General features: G+C 45.1%; 1 protein-coding gene across 2 annotated transcripts in view; it reads right to left on the bottom strand.

Moving 5' to 3' along the window:
* The window catches only part of kif26ba (kinesin family member 26Ba), a 336,823-nt gene that overhangs the window by 116,251 nt on the left and 201,059 nt on the right, over positions 1-19,513 (bottom strand). For both annotated transcript variants that reach the window (XM_072580423.1, XM_072580424.1), the window contains one exon: positions 707-893. In XM_072580423.1, the coding sequence (XP_072436524.1) occupies positions 707-893 (187 nt within the window). The remainder of the gene's footprint in view (positions 1-706; positions 894-19,513) is intronic.

Genomic DNA, 19,513 nt, shown 5'->3' with positions numbered 1-19,513 from the left:
CACTGTCAACAACACATGCACCACCATCCCTCCGCCACCGCTTCACTGCCTTCTATATTGGACACCAACAACGAAGTCCATCCTTCCCACAGCCAATTGAGGAGGTGGACAATTCATTTCGCTTAAAATCTACCTGTTGCAATATGATCCAGCACCTCTGAAGCAGGTGAGACTTGAACCCAGGCTCTCTGAGTCAGAGATCAAGATGCTGCTATTATACCACCGATGACTGATGGCCAAGAGCTGACCAAGCCCCTGCTTTCAACTCCCTACCCCCAAACTCTCGTCTCCAACTGTTGTTTGACTAGAAAGCTGCAAATTTCAATATTGGAAAGAAGTGAAAAATAAAAACAAACATCAATTTCGGCTACAATACTTTTTGTCGACAGCAGACGTTCCCAGGATGTTAAACGTTTCATATGAAAAGGCAAAATACTTTCGATGCTGGCGAACAGATAAACAGTGAAGCAAGTCTAGCAGCATCTGTGAAGAGAGAAAGGGAGCTAAATGTTTGAAGTCTGAAGAAGGTTGACCAGCTGGGAAAAGTTAGCTGTTCCTCTCCCTCCACAGTTGATGCCAGATCTGCTGAGTTTCTCCAGCACTGTGCTTGTATTGAACTTTTCATCCTTAGCCACTCTAGGGTAATCCTGCAGTGAATCAGAAAACCCTCTGCATGGTGTTCGCCATCAGCTGGATTGCTGCTTACCTTCCCCATCCCTGGGCTCTCCTTGACCTTGTTGATGGCTCGCAGGAGGCACGGGGGTGCCGGGGGTGGGGACATCTGCAGGATGCCGCTGAAATTGGTCGGGAACAGCGGGGACTCGGAGACATTCGGAGCGGGAGACCGATGATGTTTCTTCTTCTTGGAGGACAGGTTGAGTTTCTGGGCAGCTCTGTGGGAACGCAAAAGGAAATGAAATTTAAACAAAAAATCTATACGGAGAAGCTAGACACACTGAGCAGCTGCACCTACTGGCCAAGGAGCAGAGTTCAGGTGAAACCATCCCCACCCCCACCCTCCAGAAGACAACAGTCTCGCAGGACCATTGCTGAGGTACCATTCCCTTCCCCACAGTTGGGAAACCTCATGCCCTTGAGCATTGCTTCTGACCTGAGGCAGTGTATTGACCCTCAAGCTAAAATAGTAACATCCCAAGGACACAGCCAACAGGGGATTATATTAACTACCAGAAAGGTAAAATCACCATAGTCTTACCAGACCATAGCACTGCTCTCTCAGACAGAGGGGAGCGGAGATTTAGCCTGAGGGTCACAATGTCTCAACTGAGGGGAGAGGTTGAGAAGGAGGGTCCTTCCTGGTATCTCAGTCGTTGCAGGAATTGAACCTGGGCTGTTGGCATCATGGAGGTTTACCTACAGCATCAAAACCACAATGTTCTTAGCTGTGCCCATCAAGAGGCATTCTGGATTGTTGAGGGACTGAGTGAAGACCCTGCCCCATGTTCCATCGAAGGGATACATGGCCCTTGTGAGTGTCCATATATAGTACAGTGCAGAAAGGGGAGGAACCATTTCACAAACACTGCTGTGTCATGTCGGGTTTCCCCGTCTTTAGAAAGGGCAGAAATGCTGCTGGCTGCCTTCTTCACCCACCCAAACCAATCTTTTTTATTTATTCATTCATAGGATGAGGGTGTTGCTGGTATTTAATCGCCTATCCCTAATTACACAGAGGGCAATTAAGAGTCAACCACATTGCTGAGGGTCTGAAATCCCATATAGGCCAGACCAGGTAAGGACAGCATTTGTGAACCAGATGGTTTTTCCAACGATCGACAATGAATTTATGGTTATCATTAGACTATTAATTCCAGAGTTTATTTTAAAACTTAAATTTCACCATCTGCGATGGCAGGATTTGAACCCAGCTCCCCAGAACATTATCTGGGTCTCTGGATTAACAGTCCATCACCTCCCCTGTCACCATTATACTTCGCTGAGACGTACTAAACAACACAGCATTGCAGTTTGAATCCTGCAGCACGAAGTCTTATTTCATGTCTTATTGTAACCAGCACATTTTGTACATAATACACTTCCAAAATTCAACCTTGGGTCCTCACTGCATTTTATTGTGGGATTTGAAATGTTCCTGCTGAGATTGGGTTACCAGCATTGCTGTTCCACCACGTTCATGGAACCATAGAATTGCTACAGCACCGTGTAAGACTATATTATTTTGGGTCCGTGCTGACCTTCCTACACAGTACTATGAATTGGAGACTGAATTTCAAATCACACTGGGTCCTTCACCCATCTGGGGGGCAACAACTAATCCAATCATGAAGAAACTCTGCAGGTCTGGCTGTATTTGTGTGGACAGAGAAACCAAGCCAGTCCAACAGGATTCATGCTTAGGATTGTTGCCTTCCTCCCATTCACATATTTCATGTAATATTAGATCATATTTCTACTGAATGTTTCAGAATGAAGATAGGTTGGACAAAGCATCAAATTTCTTTCCACGAGACCAATCTCTAATATCAGAGACACTTAAACCACAGAAATTTCCAGAAATAAATTCCACCATTGTGCTTCTATTAACCTTCAGGCCATCAATCCAACAATCAATACAGATTTCATTGTTTAACTCAAATTGCCTCAATACCGAGCCTGGTCATCATTTTCCATTGAGTCGCTGATTGACGCCTTCACTCCCATTCACAACCCAACTCATTTTCAAGGATTTAACTCAGTCATCGCTAACTGTCTTGATGGCAACAGTGTCAGTTGCTCAGATTTAGGAGGTTTTGCAGAGGTTGAAGATTTAGACACACTGCTACCTTGGGTGATATCATTCCACCTACAGCTTGGAATTATTTGTAACTTGTTTGACCCAAGGGAAGGAGTGCGGAGTAGGTTCACTTGGCCAATACCAGCAAGAGCAGGATTGTCCTATGGTTCAACTGGGCCTATGAAAGGATGAAAGGGAAGCTCAATTCTAACAGGGTTAGATAGACAAGATGCAAGGAGGATATTTCTCTGATTGAGGAATTATAACCAAAAAGGTGCAGTCTCAGGACTTGGGGTAGTCATTTAGGGCTAAGAGGAGGAAAGATCTCTTCACTCAAAAAAAGGAGCTGAACTTGTGGAATTTTCTACCACAGGAGGTTGTGAAGGTCAAGTCAAGGGACATATTTGAGAAAGAGACATTTTTAAGATCTTGACTGAGTTATATATTGTCGTATATATCTAAAAAGATACAGTGAACGGTGTTTTGTAAACACGATCCTGCTCCATTTTGAGTTACAAAAAGAATAAAAATAAATTACATAAATAGAATTAAATCTTCCAATATAAGGGTGCTCCAGAGCTTCTGCATGGTCTCTGCAAGATATCCAGAGCCTCGAGGCTTCTCCGTTCGAGGTACAGTGACAACAGCCCTGCAAAGAGACCCCCTCTGAACCTACCAAAGCCAGGAATCCTCACTCGTGAGATCAGTATGTGTTCACTCTAAACAATGTCTAAAGCCACTGGACACTTGCATTGGCTCTTCAATTGTTGGCTCCAATGTACAACCTCAAGACAACCAAAATATGAGGGCTTAAATACAAGGACCTTGAAAATCTCCGGGGGGAAGGGATAACATCACTAGCTTGGTAACTGACAAATCCAGGCTAATGCCCTGGACATATTGGTTCAAATCCCACCTTGGCTGCTGGTAAAATTTGAATTCTGTTCATAAATCTGTATTTTTTTAAAAATCCTGGACCAATGGCAACTACATAGGATTTTAAGACAAATCAATCTTGTTCACTATTGGCATTTAGGGAGGGAAATCTGCCATCCTTACCTGGTCTGGCCTACACAAGACTCCAGACTCACAGCTGTCATCTGAAATTGCCCAAGCAAGCCACCCAGTTCAAGAGCAGTTAGGGACAGGCAACATATACTGATCTCGTCAGCTATATCTACATAGCACTAAGTGTATCACTTATACAGAGACTCAATGCACATATGATCAATCAAATGTTGTCCTTTTGTGATTGTGAATTTTTTTTTTAAAAAACCCCAAAAGATAATGCATTAAAACAGGGTTTTTTTAAGAAGGAGATAAAGAATGAGCGATAATGTTATTGAAAAATCCTACATTCTCAGAACTGACAGGGTAGATGTGGAAAAGTTGTTTCCCCCTTTTGGGAAGGTCTAGGACCAGAGTCCACCATCCCAGAATAAGATGCCACACATTTAAGACACAAGTGAGGAGAACCTCTCACTGCAGTGAACCGGTGGAATTTCTTGACTGCAGAGGGCTGTTGACATTCGATTACTAAGTGTATTCAAAGCAGCGATAGACAGGTTTTTTTAAAATTAGTATGGGAATCAAGGGTTATAAGGAAAGCCAGGAAAGTCGAGTTGAGAATTATCAAAAACAGAAGTTTTGGAAAAACTCAGCAGGTCCAGGAGCATCTGTGAAGAGAAATGAGAGTTAACGTTTCGGGTCTGGTGACTTGTCCCCAGAACCAGACCTGAAATGTTAACTCTGATTTCTCTGCAGAGAGGCTGCCAGCCCTGCTGAGCTTTTCCAGCAACTTCTGTTTTTGTTTCTGATTTACAGTGTCCACAATTCTTTCGGTTTTGATTGAGGATTATCAAATCAGCCATGATCTCAGAGTTGAGTCTGCCATTCAACATGGGCTGAATGGTCACCTTCTGCTTCTATGCCTTATGGTCTTGTGAAATACTAGCCCAGATCACCAGGAAGAAAGGTAAACATGTCATCGACATGCCAGGCTAAGATTCTTGATGAAGGACTCCTGCCTGAAACATCGATTTTCAAGCTCCTCAGATGCTGCTGATCTGCTGTGCTTTTCCAGCACCACTCTAATCTTGACTCTAATCTCAACTACCCACATCTGCCAAGGCTAAGCGCTAGTCAATGGTACACCAGCTGAGTGCCAATCTCATCTCAACTGCCAACTGCATGATTGTTATCATCAGCCCGGTGCCGATTGGAAGATATAAGTTGATATTTATTTCTTCTATTCATTTCTGCTTTGACAATTGGGAGGAGCGATTAGACACTCAGGTTCAATTCAAGTGCAAACTCCTTCTTTCACTGGAGAGGAGTAAACCAAAGAAGCATTAAGCTGTGAAAGCAGCTGGTTACAGGCTCACACCTAGCAGTGGCTCTCACTTTGCAGACCTGCATGAGCTCATGCAGAAGTGGGCGGCACGGTGGGCAGCACGGTGGCACAGTGGTTAGCACTGCTGCCTCACAGCGCCAGAGACCCGGGTTCAATTCCCGCCTCAGGCGACTCTCTGTGTGGAATTTGCACATTCTCCCTGTGTCTGCGTGGGTTTCCTCCCACACTCCAAATATGTGCAGGTCAGGTGAGTTGGCCATGCTAAATTGCCCGTAGTGTTAGGTAAGGGGTAAATGTAGGGGTATGGGTGGGTTGCGCTTCGGCGGGGCGGTGTGGACTTGTTGGGCCGAAGGGCCTGTTTCCACACTGTTAGTAAACTAATCTAATATAATCTAAAGTGAAAGGGTAAGAGGAGATATACAAAGGACTGACTCCTTATTCTCAGCATAGAGCCGTCAGCAGTTATCAGAGATGCTGCTATTATATACAGAATGATGTTCAGCACAGGCCATTCACTACAACCGGTCCATATTGGTGTTTATGCCCCACTCAACTTCCTCATAATGGCCATGAATCCATTGTCGATTGTCAAGAAAAGCCCATCCGGTTCACCAATGTCCTTCAGAGAAGGAAACTACCATCCTTACCTGGTCTGGCCTACGTGACTCCAGACCCAGAGCAGCATGGTTGACTCTTAACTGCCCTCTGTGCAATTAGGGGCAAGTAATAAATGCTGGGCCAGCACTGTGTGAATGAAGTTAAAAAAAAATCTTTCCATCTCAATCTGTCATCATGAATCTATTTCCTTCTCCTGCATATACTTATCCAGGCTTCCCATAAATACATCTAAACCAGAATCACAATTGTTAGTGAGCAGATGTGCCATTTGGCCCATCACATCTGTGACAGCTCTCCAAATGGCACTAAGTGAGATGCTTGTTCTTCCACCACCTCACTGCAAACCTGCACACCTCTTCCTTTTCAAATAACTCTCTAAATCCCTTTTGAATTCCTCAAAACCCCTTCACTTCAACCACTCCCTTTGCGAGTGCTCCACATGCTGGGTCAAGAAATTTCTTCTACATTTTCAAATTGATTTCTTAGTGACTGTCTATACTGATGACCTCTTTCCACAACAGGAGGTATCCTGTCTGAATCCACTGGATCAGAAGCTACAGAAAAGTAACCCCTCAACACTCCTATTCAAGAGAGAAAAAAAACCTCAACATCTCCTAATAGGTGCACAGCTGCATCAGAAATTTCTTAGTGTCCGCCAGCACCTCGACATCTTATCTGCAATATCATGACAACTGTCCTTGCCCTGTAATAAAAAAAAGGCAAAAATATACTGTAGATATTGGAAATCTGAAATGAAACAGAAATTTCTGGAGGAACTCAGCAGGTCCAGCCGCATGTGGGGAGAGAAACAGTTAGTGTTGAGTTGGTATGATCCTTCTTTGAAAAATGTTTGATAATGGCAGTCTGGTAACTGATTTGTGCTCTCTGTGTTTGATTGGCTAAGGCTGGAAGTGTATTCAGTAAAATAAGAAGTGGTTTTGCTAAACTAATGTTGAGCCTTCAGACCCCCGAAGAAGCTGCGAGAAGACATCTTGTGACTGCAGAGATATTCAAAAACTTCTATAAATAAACCTGTTGCACATGTGGAAAGTCACGTCATCTCTGCATTACTGTGAAGTAAATATACAACAGTTAATGTTTGGAAAGTGCTGCTGAAGTAACCTTGGTGGTTTACTGGTGACCATTTTTGCAGGAAGTATATCTCTCAGCCTTATCTGCAATATCTCATTCATTGTACGTGAAGGGACGAAGGATCATCCAGCCCTATAACCAGCCACTCAGTAATGCAGGCTTAAGAGCGTTAACACATGCCCCTAACTGTGAATATCAAGCTCAGAGTTAGAAACTGAAATCCTGTCAACCCATTACATTCTGGAAACTATCAGTCCTGAGTACTAAAAGGGGTCATTCACCTCAGAGAATGCAGGTCACTCAAATCCACTTGACCCAAACACGAAAGAGGGCCGTTGACATGCCAAAAAGGATGCTCTTGGCTTCATGAAAAATGACCAGGACATTTGTGGATTAGCGGGTTACAATTAAATGGCTTCTTTGAAACAGATGTGCCCCGATTAGAGGCCTGTTGAGCAAATCAGCTCCACAAACAGTAAATAAAATCAATTGTTATCATTAGACCAATGTAGGAAGGGGGTGGGGGGTGAGGGCAGGACGGAGAAAGATGACTAACTATGCTCACAAGTAACATTAATGCAATCAGACATCAAGATGTATCTCAATTACTGGCACTGTTGCTAGGCAACCTGTTTGGTGAAGCACTAAACAGACCATCTGTATTTTACCTCACCACATGAAGGATTTGAGGCTTCTCCATGAGGTCATGTCAAAGATTAAGCTGTCTGAAATGAATATTGCAGCAAAGTGCTCACACTGCACGGAACGTGGTTACTAAAGGAGTACAACACTCTGAGCGTCAGCCTTGTACAGAGAATTTCACCCAAAAAAAACAACTTGCCTTTCTTTACAAAAAAAAATTAATGATACTAAAATGGAGCCAGGCGCGATCTGCGACACTGGGTAAGTGTGAATCCAGTCAGGTGTCAAGAAGGAAATAGGAACAGTCTCCAAGTATCAGCCTTCATACTATAATAACCATTTCTCTAGACTCTGCTGAAAAACAGTTTAATCTTTGATGGAAAAAAAAACTTTCATCAAGATTTGAGCCACACCAGTGACCAGGGTGCTTTGCGTTTGACAAGAGCAGATGACTGCATCTTCTCTGGTTTTTGATGATTTCTTCTTCTTCTGGGAATTCCATTTGAAGTGAAAGTTAATCCAGTCGGCCCGCAAGATATTGGTAATGTCAGCAAACAGAAGTTCCACATGTCCTGTGTGGCCTCATTCACTCTTTTAGTTTAGCAACAGGAAGATGAATTTATCGCACGAGTTTAGCATGGCAGAGCCTCCCAATATGCTTCACTGGAGTGTCAATGAGCCAAAATTCTCACACCAAGCCAGACGATTGGGACAGGTGACCCAGACCTTGGTCAAAATGGTAGGTTTTTAAATAATAACAAAATGTTTAAGTTTTAATAAAAAGAAGAATGTCAGACACAGATGGGACAGCATGGTGGCTCAGTGGTTAGCACTGCTGCCTCACAGCGCCAGAGACCCGGGTTCAATTCCCACCTCAGGGAGTTTGCACATTCTCCCCATGTCTGTGTGGGTTTCCTCCCACAATCCAAAAATGTGCCGGTCAGGTGAATTGGCCGTGATAAATTGCCCGTAATGTTAGATGCATTAGTCAAAGGGAAATGTGTCTGGGTGGGTTACTCTTCAGAGGGTCGGTGTGGACTTGTTGGGCCAAAGGGCCTGTTTCCACATTGTAGGGAATCTAATCCAATATTTTGAGAATTTCTTCCAGCTCTATCACTTGAGGCACAGCTGATGGGAGGGCAGCTTGAACCCAGAATGCACCAATGCATTGGAGGAAGACAGTGCCAGTCAGTTCAAAGAAGTTAGGGATGCGCAACAAACACTGCCTCTGCTAACATCGCAGAGAAGGTTAAATGAAAAAGGTCAACGACCAGTTTATAGTAAATGGGAGAAATGGCTTCATGAAAAACACAGAGCTGAGGAAGTGCTAAAGATCCTGTTGCTTAACATTGTCACTGGTAATTTTTCAGGCACAGCTCAGAAAAAGAGCTCACAAGAGTGGAGATCAGAAGTGCCAAGCCTGCCTCATGCTCAACCTCCGGGATGGAGGACAGCCAGTTAGGGGGGGCCAAGAACTGCTTCCTCTCAAGGCTGCCTGAGAATCATGCTGTGTTCATGTGTGGAGACAAAACGACTTAACTTCACATCATTGTTATCTCTTGCCCCTCTCCAATGAACCATCACTAAACAGCACAATGCATTAAAGAGATCCACATTACCACATTCTATAAGCTCAGCTTCATGTTTACTGAAAAATATATAGAAATACACAGCAGAGGAGGCGGCTATCCAGACTCAGATGTGCACTAGCTCTTGATAAATCAGGATCAGAGTGGTCCTGGAAATATACAGCTGGTCAGGCAGCAGCCCAGGAGCAGGGAAAAAAAATAAAAATTAAAAAAAATTTGACGATTCGGGCAGGAGCCCTTCATCAGGAATGAGGCTCTTCATAAGACCTACTCAAGTCCTCCAACTCCCTCTGCCAGTATCTAATTGTCTTAAATCCACACCCTGTTTTTTTTTTAAGTTCTTTCCTGGAACCAAGGAATCACTGAGAAGGCCAGCATTTGTGCCCCAGCCCTAAACTGAGGGGTTTGCTCAGCCATTTCTGAGAGCTGTAGGTCTGAAGGCATGTGCAGGCCAAGCCAGGCCAGGCCAGGATGGTAGATTCCCTTCCCTGAATGAAGGGCATTAATGAACCAGATGGATTTTCCTGACGATGGACAAACATTTTATCGCCACCATTTACTGAGGCTAGCTTTCAATTCCATATTTTATGAATTGAATTTTAAATACCATCAGCCACCAAGGTGGGACTTTGAAACCCCGAGCCTGAGCATCTGTCTGGGCCTGTGGATTACAAGCTCATTGTCACTGCCACTATGGTGCCACTGCCACTGGCCACCTGCCAATGGAGACAGTTTCCTCCAGTCTATTTTATCAAATTACATATTGGTAAAATGAACAAGGACAGGAGTTATACAATTAAAAGTAAGGCCTTGGGTAGTACTGTCAAACAGAAAGACCAGTTGCATAATTTTATGAAGCTTGCATCATAGGTAGACAGGGTGGTTAGGAAGCATTTAACACATTTGCCGTCGTTCATCAGACCTGAGTATTGGGACCTCATATTGAGGGTGGACAGGACATTGGTGAGGTCCCTTCCAGAGTACGGTGTCCAGTCCTGGTTGCCCAGTTATAGGAAAGATATTATTAAACTGGAGAGAATTCAGAAGAGATTTAGCACAATGTTACTGGGAATGGAAGGTTTGCATTATAAGGAGCAATGAATGTGCTGGGACTTTTCCCTATGGAGTGTAGGAGGTTGAGGGGTGACCTTATAGAGGTTTATAAAATCATGAGGGGTATAGATAAATTGAATGGCAGGTGTCTTTTCCCTACGGTGGAGGATTTTAAGGCCAGGGAGATAGTTTTAAAGGTGAGAGGAGAAAGATTCAAAAAAGACACGAGGGGCCAACTGCTTACACAGAATGAACTTCTAGACAAAGTGGTGAATGCAGGTACAGTTACAACATTTAAATGACATTTGGATAAATTCATGAATAAGAAATATTTGGAGGGCCAAACACAGGCAGTTGGGACTCATTTAGTTTGGGATTATGTTCAGCATGGACTGGTTGGACCGAAGTGTCTATCCTGTTTGACTCTATGACTCCATTACACTTCATGGTGGTCCCTTTAAGTTAGGAGACACCAGCACAGTGCACCAATCCCGTTTGGTTTGTCAGATAAACGTGTCCTCAGTAATGAACAGAGGACCCAGGCTTCAGCAACAGGGACAGAGGCAAGTGGTGGGGGTGAGCCATTGCCTTGGAAACATCTCACCCCCTACACAGCTCGGTGCCAGTTAATGAAGACAGCATGACAGAATCAGAATTCTTTTTAAGAAAAATTCACAGAATCACAACAAACAAAGTGGGAGGAAAGTTGGGGGGGGGGGTGCAGTGTAGACAAAGAAGTTCGCTGCTCGTTGGATGCTGCCTGAACTGCTGTGCTCTTTCAGCACCACTAATCCAGTATTTGGTTTCCAGCATCTGCAGTTATTGTTTTTACCTAAAGAAGACGCTGTGTTTTATGCAGAATCTTGGAATGAGCTAGGCAGGTTCAATCAGGGCAGCTGGTGCTATGGGTCTTTCAGATATGACAGAGGACCAGTCTACCCAAGTGAATGTGGAAGATCCCACAGCTATATATTAATTGTTCTGTGTGTAAATTGGCTGTTACATTCCAACTGTGGCTACAATAGGACTTCATTGGTGGCACTGCTGGGTGGGGGGGAAGAGGGGTGTGGTCTAGGGATTCTGAAGATTCTACATATTGCAAATGGATAAGTCCCACCTTTTTTTTATCTATCTGTGTGGGGCTCAAGTGTAGTGCAATGTAGGACATCATTGAGCATGTGCCTTTGTGTCTGAAGGAATGCACAGGGAACTGTTAACACATTGACCACAGCAAGGGAACAATAAGACAGCCCCTTCCCCTCAAGGCACCATCTCTGTTTGATCATCCCTCCCTAGCCTTCCGTCTGCTCCTCCCCCCACTTTTCTGCTCCACCTCTTTCCCCATTCTATCTGTTCCGAAACCTTCACATACAGCCATACCGTCCTACAACACAGAGACAAGCCCTTCCACCCAAACTGGTCCATGCTCTGACCAAAACATCCATCTGCGCTAACCCCATTTCCCTCCACTTGGTCCATATCCTCCTAAACCTTTCCTATCCATATGTTTGTCCAGATGCCTTTTAAAGTATTATTAAAATACCCACTGGCAGCTCATTCCATATGCGTACCATCCTCTGTGTAAAATAGTTGCCCCCTAAGGTTCCCATTTATCCTTTCCCCTCTAACCTTTAGCTGATGCCCTTTGATCCTTGATTCCCAAACCCTGGGAAAAGGACTAAGTGTATTCACTCTCTCGATGTCTCTCATTCTTATACACTTCTATAAGATCCCCCACTCAGTCTCCTCATCTGCCCCAGTTCACCCCCTCCCAACTCCTAGTTAGTTTCACTTACACTAGTTAGCCCCAAATCCCACACCTTCCTAATGCCCATCCCTCCACCCTCTGCCCACTCATCTCCGAGATCTTAGCCCTATCCACCTTCCGGCCCCCCCCCCCACCTCAGTCACCTCTCATCCTCCCCCGAAAAAGGGTCATTACATTATCCTGATCAACTAACTGAGCAATGCATCGATTTACAGACGTGCCCGTTGTGTGTGTTTTATTTTCTGAAAAGCCATTAAATGACTCTCTAATGTGACTGAGCAGTGATCAATTAATGAGGTGATTATTCCCAATCCGGCTAGGCTTGGCTCAGAGATGCATCTTCATTTTAATGAATTATTTAATTTTTTTTTAAAAGGAGTCAGAGACGCAGTTCTCTTGGTGCCTGGCCTCTCAGCTCCCTACTGATCTGCAGCAGCTCTCTCTCCCTGAGCTGACTACAGTTCACCCCCTTTCCCAGGACAGAAATCCTTAAACACATCGACATTCTGTAATCCGGGGGGCGGGGGGGGAAGGGGAGGATTCCTCCCCGTCTCCTGACTTTCACACCAGCTCGCCCAGGCACTCGGGGTGTACAGTCCACCCCGGCACACAACCCAAGCACAGGATTGGGGAAAAGGCCATCTACCAATTTTAAAAGTTCCGAAGTAACGCCAAAAGGAGAGGGGTAGGGGCAGCGATAAAACACAGCAGTAAGTTCGCTCGGGGTTTTTGTTCATTTGCTGCAAGTCAGAAGGAAACACGAGGGGAATAATGACAAAAACAAACCAGGGTCGGCCACACACACACACACACACTCGCTATTAACCAGACGCTGAACTCTAAGGTCTGACATAATCGCCTCACCTTCCAGTTGTGGGATGGTACAGTGTAAGGCACACAAAACACAACGGTCCATCTCAAAACTACTGCACGAGTCTAATATTAGTCTCCACTCTGTGCCCATGCCCCTGGACACACACACACACACACAGACATACACACAGAGTCACACACACAGAGAGACACACACACAGAGTCACACACAGACACACACACAGAGTCACACACAGACACACAGAAAGAGACACAGAGAGAGAGACACACACACAGAAAGAGACACACAGAGACACAGTTAAATGAAGATACAATTAAATAAAAGGCACTGACTTACACCTCGGAGCACTCCATGGTTGGATTAAGGCGACACACACACACACACACAAGAGCAGACCAGCAGCTGAGGGTCACTCCCGGCGTCCTGACTCTCCCATCACTTGTATCTTGCAATCACTGACAGACTCCGAGGCAGGGAGTAGAAAATCCTTCGACTGTTAAGTTAAAAATCCATACGGCTCTCTCTGCAAATGAGGTTCTCTCTCTATCTCTGGGTCCTCTCCACTTCCCAGCGGGTCTTCAGTTCCCCAGCTCCACACCGATGACCACAGCCGCCCTCCTATACCGAGACACTGGCATTGCGTTGTCCAGAGCCCACCTGGAGCTGTGAGTGCCAGGGGCTGTCCTGGCACCGTGTGGCTGCAGCTGACACAGGCTCCGTGCCCCACTGTACGAGCTCCCCTCCCAGGCGTCTGCAAGTGCTCGGGACATCCCCATCCAAGCGGGACACTCACTGTGGGGAGCTCAGGCACCTTGGGGTGCTCCTGGCTCTCCCTCTGCAGCCAGAAGGGACTCTTTCTGCTCGCCCTCTCAAAAGGATAGCGCCTTCCTCTTCACCCAAGCGGGGAACATTCAGGCTCACTTACCCATCTTCATGTCAGAGAGCCCCCTAACAACACTGCATTGGGATCAGTCAGCAATCCCACATACAGGCGCTCCATCCAAACACCCTTTACATTTGAACCGTCCCTTCTTCCCCCACCCTCCAGCCCACACCCAGGAAAGATTCATCACACACACATCTCAACAAATTCAGCCACTTTTACACACTCTCACTCTCTCTCTCTGGTCCCGATCTCAACGAGGTCGAAGTGATCGGTTTGAGAATGGGTTAAAATGTGTCCTTTTGATGCGTTTCACTATCGCACATCACTTTTCTCTAGCACTGAGTCGGACATGCACACCGCTTAATTACCAGAGTCAATGCCTACCTTTAATTGCCACAGTTAATTGCTGTTGGTTTGTTCGAGTTTGACAGCAGCAATTTTCAGAGCTTGCCACTTTAAGGGACTCGTGTCCCAGATGGAATCAGCTGTCAATTAAAAACTCACATGCAAATTGGGGCAAAGTTGCATTTTTTTTTGAAAAATGTATTTTTTGCTTTCTCTTCTCCCACCAACCAAGTTGCGATTCAGTCTGTGGCTTGGCAATCCGTCCAGCCCAAATTATCTGAAAAAATAAGTCCTGTCTGCATTATCTTTCAGCAGTGCCAGGCACAGCCAAATAAAGGGTTGGATTCAGGTCAGAATTCCTAGAGAAGGGCTCATGCCCGAAACGTCGATTCTCCTGCTCCTTGGATGCTGCCTGACCTGCTGCGCTTTTCCGGCAACACATTTTCAGCTCTGATCTCCAGCATCTGCAGTCCTCACTTTCTCCTGGATTCAGGTCAGCACTGCCCACCAAACCAAAGCTCTGGCACAATTCAGGCCCCCACCCCCTGAGTTCGCAGGCCTGGGAGATAAATAAAGCATACTCCTACATCTCTTTCCAAAACTCACACTAGCCTGACACTCCAAGGCAAACCAAGGCAAATTCCATCCAAAACTGGCTTCGAGGCAGAGGGTGATGGTCCCAATGGTGTTTTAGTGACCGGAAGCTTGTGTCCAGTGACACCCCACAGGCATTGGGACTGGGTCCCTTGGACATTAATGATCTCGACGTGGGGGAGTCCAGAACTACAGGACATAGGTTTAGGGTGAGAGGGGAAAGATATAAAGGGGACCTAAGGGGCAACTTTTTCACACATGTATGGAATGAGCTGCCAGAGGGTGTGGCGGAGGCTGGTATAATTGCAACATTGAAAAGGCAACTGGATGGGTATCTGAATAGGAAGGGTTTGGAGGGATATGGGCCGGGTGCAGGCAGGTGGAATTAGATTGGGTTGGGATATCTGTTCGGCATAGACGGGTTGGACAGAAGGGTTTGTTTTTGTGTTGTACATCTCTGTGACTCAATGAATATATGAGTTGGAGACAACGGTGTTGGACTGGGGTGGACAAAGTTAAAAATCACACAACACCAGGTTATAGTCCAACAGATTTAACTGGAAGCACAAGCTTTTGAAGCGACGTTCCTTCATCAGGTGGTTTTCCTGATGAACCACCAGCTGATGAAGGAGCAGTGCTCCGAAAGCTAGTACTTCCACATAAATCTGTTGGACTATAACCTGGCGTTGTGTGATTTTTATCTATGCATATAGATATGGTCAGTAAGTTTGGAAATGACACCAAAATTGGTGGGCGTGGTTAATAGCAAGGAGAAAGCCTTTGGAATACAGGAAGATATAGATGGGCTGAAGAGTGGCAAATAGAGTTTAATCATAAGAAGTGTTGCCAAGTGATGTACTTTGGGATGACTGATAAGACAAGGGCCTAAACGCTGAATGATCGGATCTTAGGATGTACAGAGGATAAGAGGAACCTTGGTGTGCACATCCACTGACCCTCGAAGACAGCGGGACACCTAGACAAAGTGAAGAAGACAGATGAAGAGATCTTTATTAGTCAAGACGTTGAATACAATGAGGTTCTGATGGAGATGGATATAGTGCTAGTTAGGCCCCTGTTGGAATACTCTGTGTAGTTCTGGTCATCACACTATAGCAAGCATGTGATTACACTCAGAGGAGATTCACTAGGATAGTGCCTGGGTTGGATCAATTCAGCTGTGAAGAGAGACTAGATAGGCTGGGGTCATCTTCCTTCGAGCATGTTGAGGTGTACAAGATTACGAGGTGCAGAAATAGGATCGCTAGGAATAAATATTTCTCCCTTGGTAGAGGGGCAGTAACCATGGATCAAATATTTAGGCGAAGGAGAAGAAAATTTAAAGGGGCTTTAGGGGTTGTTTTGAGCCAGAGGATGGGGTTTATCTGGAACTCACTGCCTGAAAGATCTATAGAGGAGAGAACCTTCATAACGTTTAAGAAATATTCAGATGAGCACTTGATACGCCGCAGCATCCAAGTCTATGGACCAAGTGCAGGAATAATGTACGGGAATAGATGATTGGCATGGACACGCCGGGCTGAAGGGCTCACTATGTAAGTACGGAGATAGTAAGGACTGCAGATACTGGAAGTCATAGTCAATAGAAGTGGAGCTGGGACAGCACGGCAGATCAGACAGAATCTGAGGAGCAGTAAAGTCAACATCTCAGGCTGAAACATCAACTGTCCTGCTCCTCGGATGCTATCTGACCACTGTGCTCCACATCTATTGACTAAGACTTAAGCATGACTGACCAGGTCCATAAGATACAGGAGTGGAATCAGGCTATTCAGCCCCTCGATTAGCTCCTGCTCTGCCACTTGTTCATGGCTGACATGTTTCTCAGCCCAATTCTCCTCCCTTCTCCCCTTAACCTTTAACCTCCTTACCAATCAAGAACCTATCTACCTCCATGTTTAAGACACTGGATGGCTTGTATTCAACAGCCCTCTGTGGCTAGGAATTCCACAGATTAACCACCCTCTAGCTAAAGAAATATCTCATCATCTCAGTGTTAAAGGGTCTCCCTTCACTCTGAGACTGTGCCCTTAGGTCCTAGTCTCTCCTATAATGGAAACATCATCTTCACGTCCGCTCTAACCAATTTTCTGTAAGTTTCAATCAGATCCCCCTCATCTTTCAAAACTCCATCAAGCACAGACCGAGAGTCCTTGACCACTTCCTCATAAGGCAAGCCCTTCACCTCTGGGATTGTCTTGTAAATTCCCTCTGGACCCCCTCCAACGCCATCACATCCGTCCTTAGATACAGGGCCCAAACAGCTCACAATATTCTGAATGTGGTCTGACCAGACACAGCCTCATCAGAACATCTCTGCTGAAGTATTCTCACCCTTTTAAAATGGGAGTCCATTCACTGCACCAGGAAACTGGCCTACCCTCGGGCTGAGAGTTTTACGTCACGTCCTCCCACTTCAAACTGGAAATTTCCAGCTTCTGCACCCAACTAGCACAGGGGGAACTCGGCCAGAATTGAGGCTGGAACTCAATTTGTTTTGTACAAATTCCAGAGCCTTGTAGTTGATGGCTGAACACTGAAGATTGTGTTGGTTGGGGGAGACGAGTGTGGGATGGAGAATGTGTTGTGAGGTGCACAACACGTGACTAAATTATAAAGAAGTCTCTTAAAAGCAGGAGTGAGAGAGTTTGGCTGTGAGGGGAACATCTTTGTTCACCTGTGCACATACTAACTATCTGAAGGCAGTACACTCATCAAAGTCAACGTGTGCTGATCTTACAAGAAACGCTACCTAATTATAAAGACCATTATTCACAGCCTTTTCCCCCAGACAATGGAATGAACAATCACTCTCAGTCTTTTACTTTCTTTGTTCTCTCCCTGGGCTTTAACAACAGATTGTTCCTTTATTAATTCCTTCAGAAGGGGGTGTTACCCTATCATTGCCCTGCAACTCCCACCACCCCATCCCCCGACCATGCTGTGTCCCTTTGCTATCAGATTCACGGGGACCTCTCTCTCTTTTCTCCACCTCCTTATCAAGGCACTCTCACTGATCCCTTGAGAAATTACACCATTGCTGAAACTGAAATTTACCAATGCGAGTGGGACAGAGTGAGGTGAGAAGAGTGACTTCAAGTTAACCTCAAGGCAAGAGCATTTTCATCAGGACATTTGCCCCCGTTATCCAAACACTGTTTGCCAACTTGAATCCTGAAAAACCTCCCAGAATACACTGTCATCAAGTCACCCTTTGTTTACACATGGAGCATCCTTGAGTCTGGTTTCACTTTCTCACAGCCAACTCTCAGAGTGAACTGAACTTCTGACACTCCTGTTTATTATTTTTATTTTTTTAACTCCCTTTTTTTCTCTTTTTTCTTTTTTTTCTTTTAGAGTGAACAGAATCTCTGTCACTCCTGGGTTTTTTTTAACACTAGTCTCCTGTTTTATTTTAACCCCCACACTACCGCCTAACTGCGGTAGTGCTTATTTTCCCCAGCACCCATGGTGTGCGTGTGCAGGTGCGAGACACAGTGAAAGACACAAAAATGCATGAACCTTTATTCAAATTTCCACCACCAGGAAGAAGGAAACACCCGAGTGGCCAGTGACAAGCAGTGCCCTTCACATCAAAGGGCAATGCTGTGTGATCAAACAGTGAAGGGACACTCCTGTTTACCTCTGTCAGCCAGGGCTCCCTGAATGGACCTGACTAACAGCTCCAATCAGGGAATTCATATTATGAGGTCGACCTGACCGATCTCATTACAATCACTACAAATCCCACCCAGTTTTAGATGGAGAAAGGGGGCTCTTGTAGCACCTCTGCCTTGTAGCTCCTTGTACCACCTCTGCCTTGTAGCTCCTTATACCACTTCTGTAGCTGGTAACATCTCTGCCTTGGAGTCAGAAATTCCAACCACAGGACCTGATGTTCAAATAGTCATAATGTGGTCACACAGTGAGTACCAATCGTAAATCCATCCAATACACTAATGGCAGATGCTAACGATAGGAGAGATTCCTAGTTGGCTATGTGACGGAAGGAATGTTAGAGCCTCTACATTTCTATCCACGGTCGCAGACTACAACATCTAACATATTACATGTAACATGTAATATACTGCTGTTATGGGCCAGGCCAGACCCCCTCAAAATATTTTAAGAAGATGGCCTAGACGCTAAGCTTTTCTTATTTTGAAGGCAGATGTGTAGTGGATATTCCAGGTGTGATGCAGCCGGTCAAACTATTCAACTTTAAACAAAACAGAATTTATTTAAACAATTGAAATACGAACAAAAGAAAACAGAATCTAGAATAACTTAACTATTGGAAACCTTAACTAAGGAGCTGTTCCAATTCCTGTAACATTCCATTAACACACCCCTTGGCAAAAGGTAAATTCAAACACAGGTTTTCGCAGGCAGGAGAGATTTCAGAGAGAGAAGCCAGTCAAGAATCATCTGCTGAAGCATGGAACCTTTTTGTACTGTCGCAGCTTCTGCTACAGCTACCAGCAGCTTCTCTGCTACAACTAAACCAGACTAGAAACAAAATCTGAACTGGGAGAACTGGCCACTCCCCTGCTATTGTTAAATTAAGGTCCTTCCAGATATTTTGGTACCTCTCTTTAAAAAAAAATCCAAGGACAAAATAACCTTATTAAAGTGACAGCATCCTCACATTGTTGTCCATTCACTGTCATGAGGTAAAAGCACTGAGGATCTATCCATACCCCAGTGCACAATAAATGCAGGCGTAGTGATGCCCACATCCTGTGAAAAATGGAAAAAAAAAGTGATTTAACTGTAACATCCCACCAGGCAAGAAAAGAAAGACAAGAAAATAAAGCACCTTTGGCAAACACAGAACTTCCCAAAGTGCTATAACCCAATAGATCTGCTGAGGTGAGGAGGAGCGCGATGGTCACCTAAAGACTTTGAAGGACACTCTCATAAGAATGGGATATGATGCTCAACTCATTGATCACCACTTCT

Source organism: Chiloscyllium punctatum, chromosome 11 (assembly GCF_047496795.1).
Source record: "Chiloscyllium punctatum isolate Juve2018m chromosome 11, sChiPun1.3, whole genome shotgun sequence".
Taxonomy (NCBI): Eukaryota; Metazoa; Chordata; class Chondrichthyes; order Orectolobiformes; family Hemiscylliidae; genus Chiloscyllium; species Chiloscyllium punctatum.
This window is presented reverse-complemented; position numbering and strand designations above follow the sequence as displayed.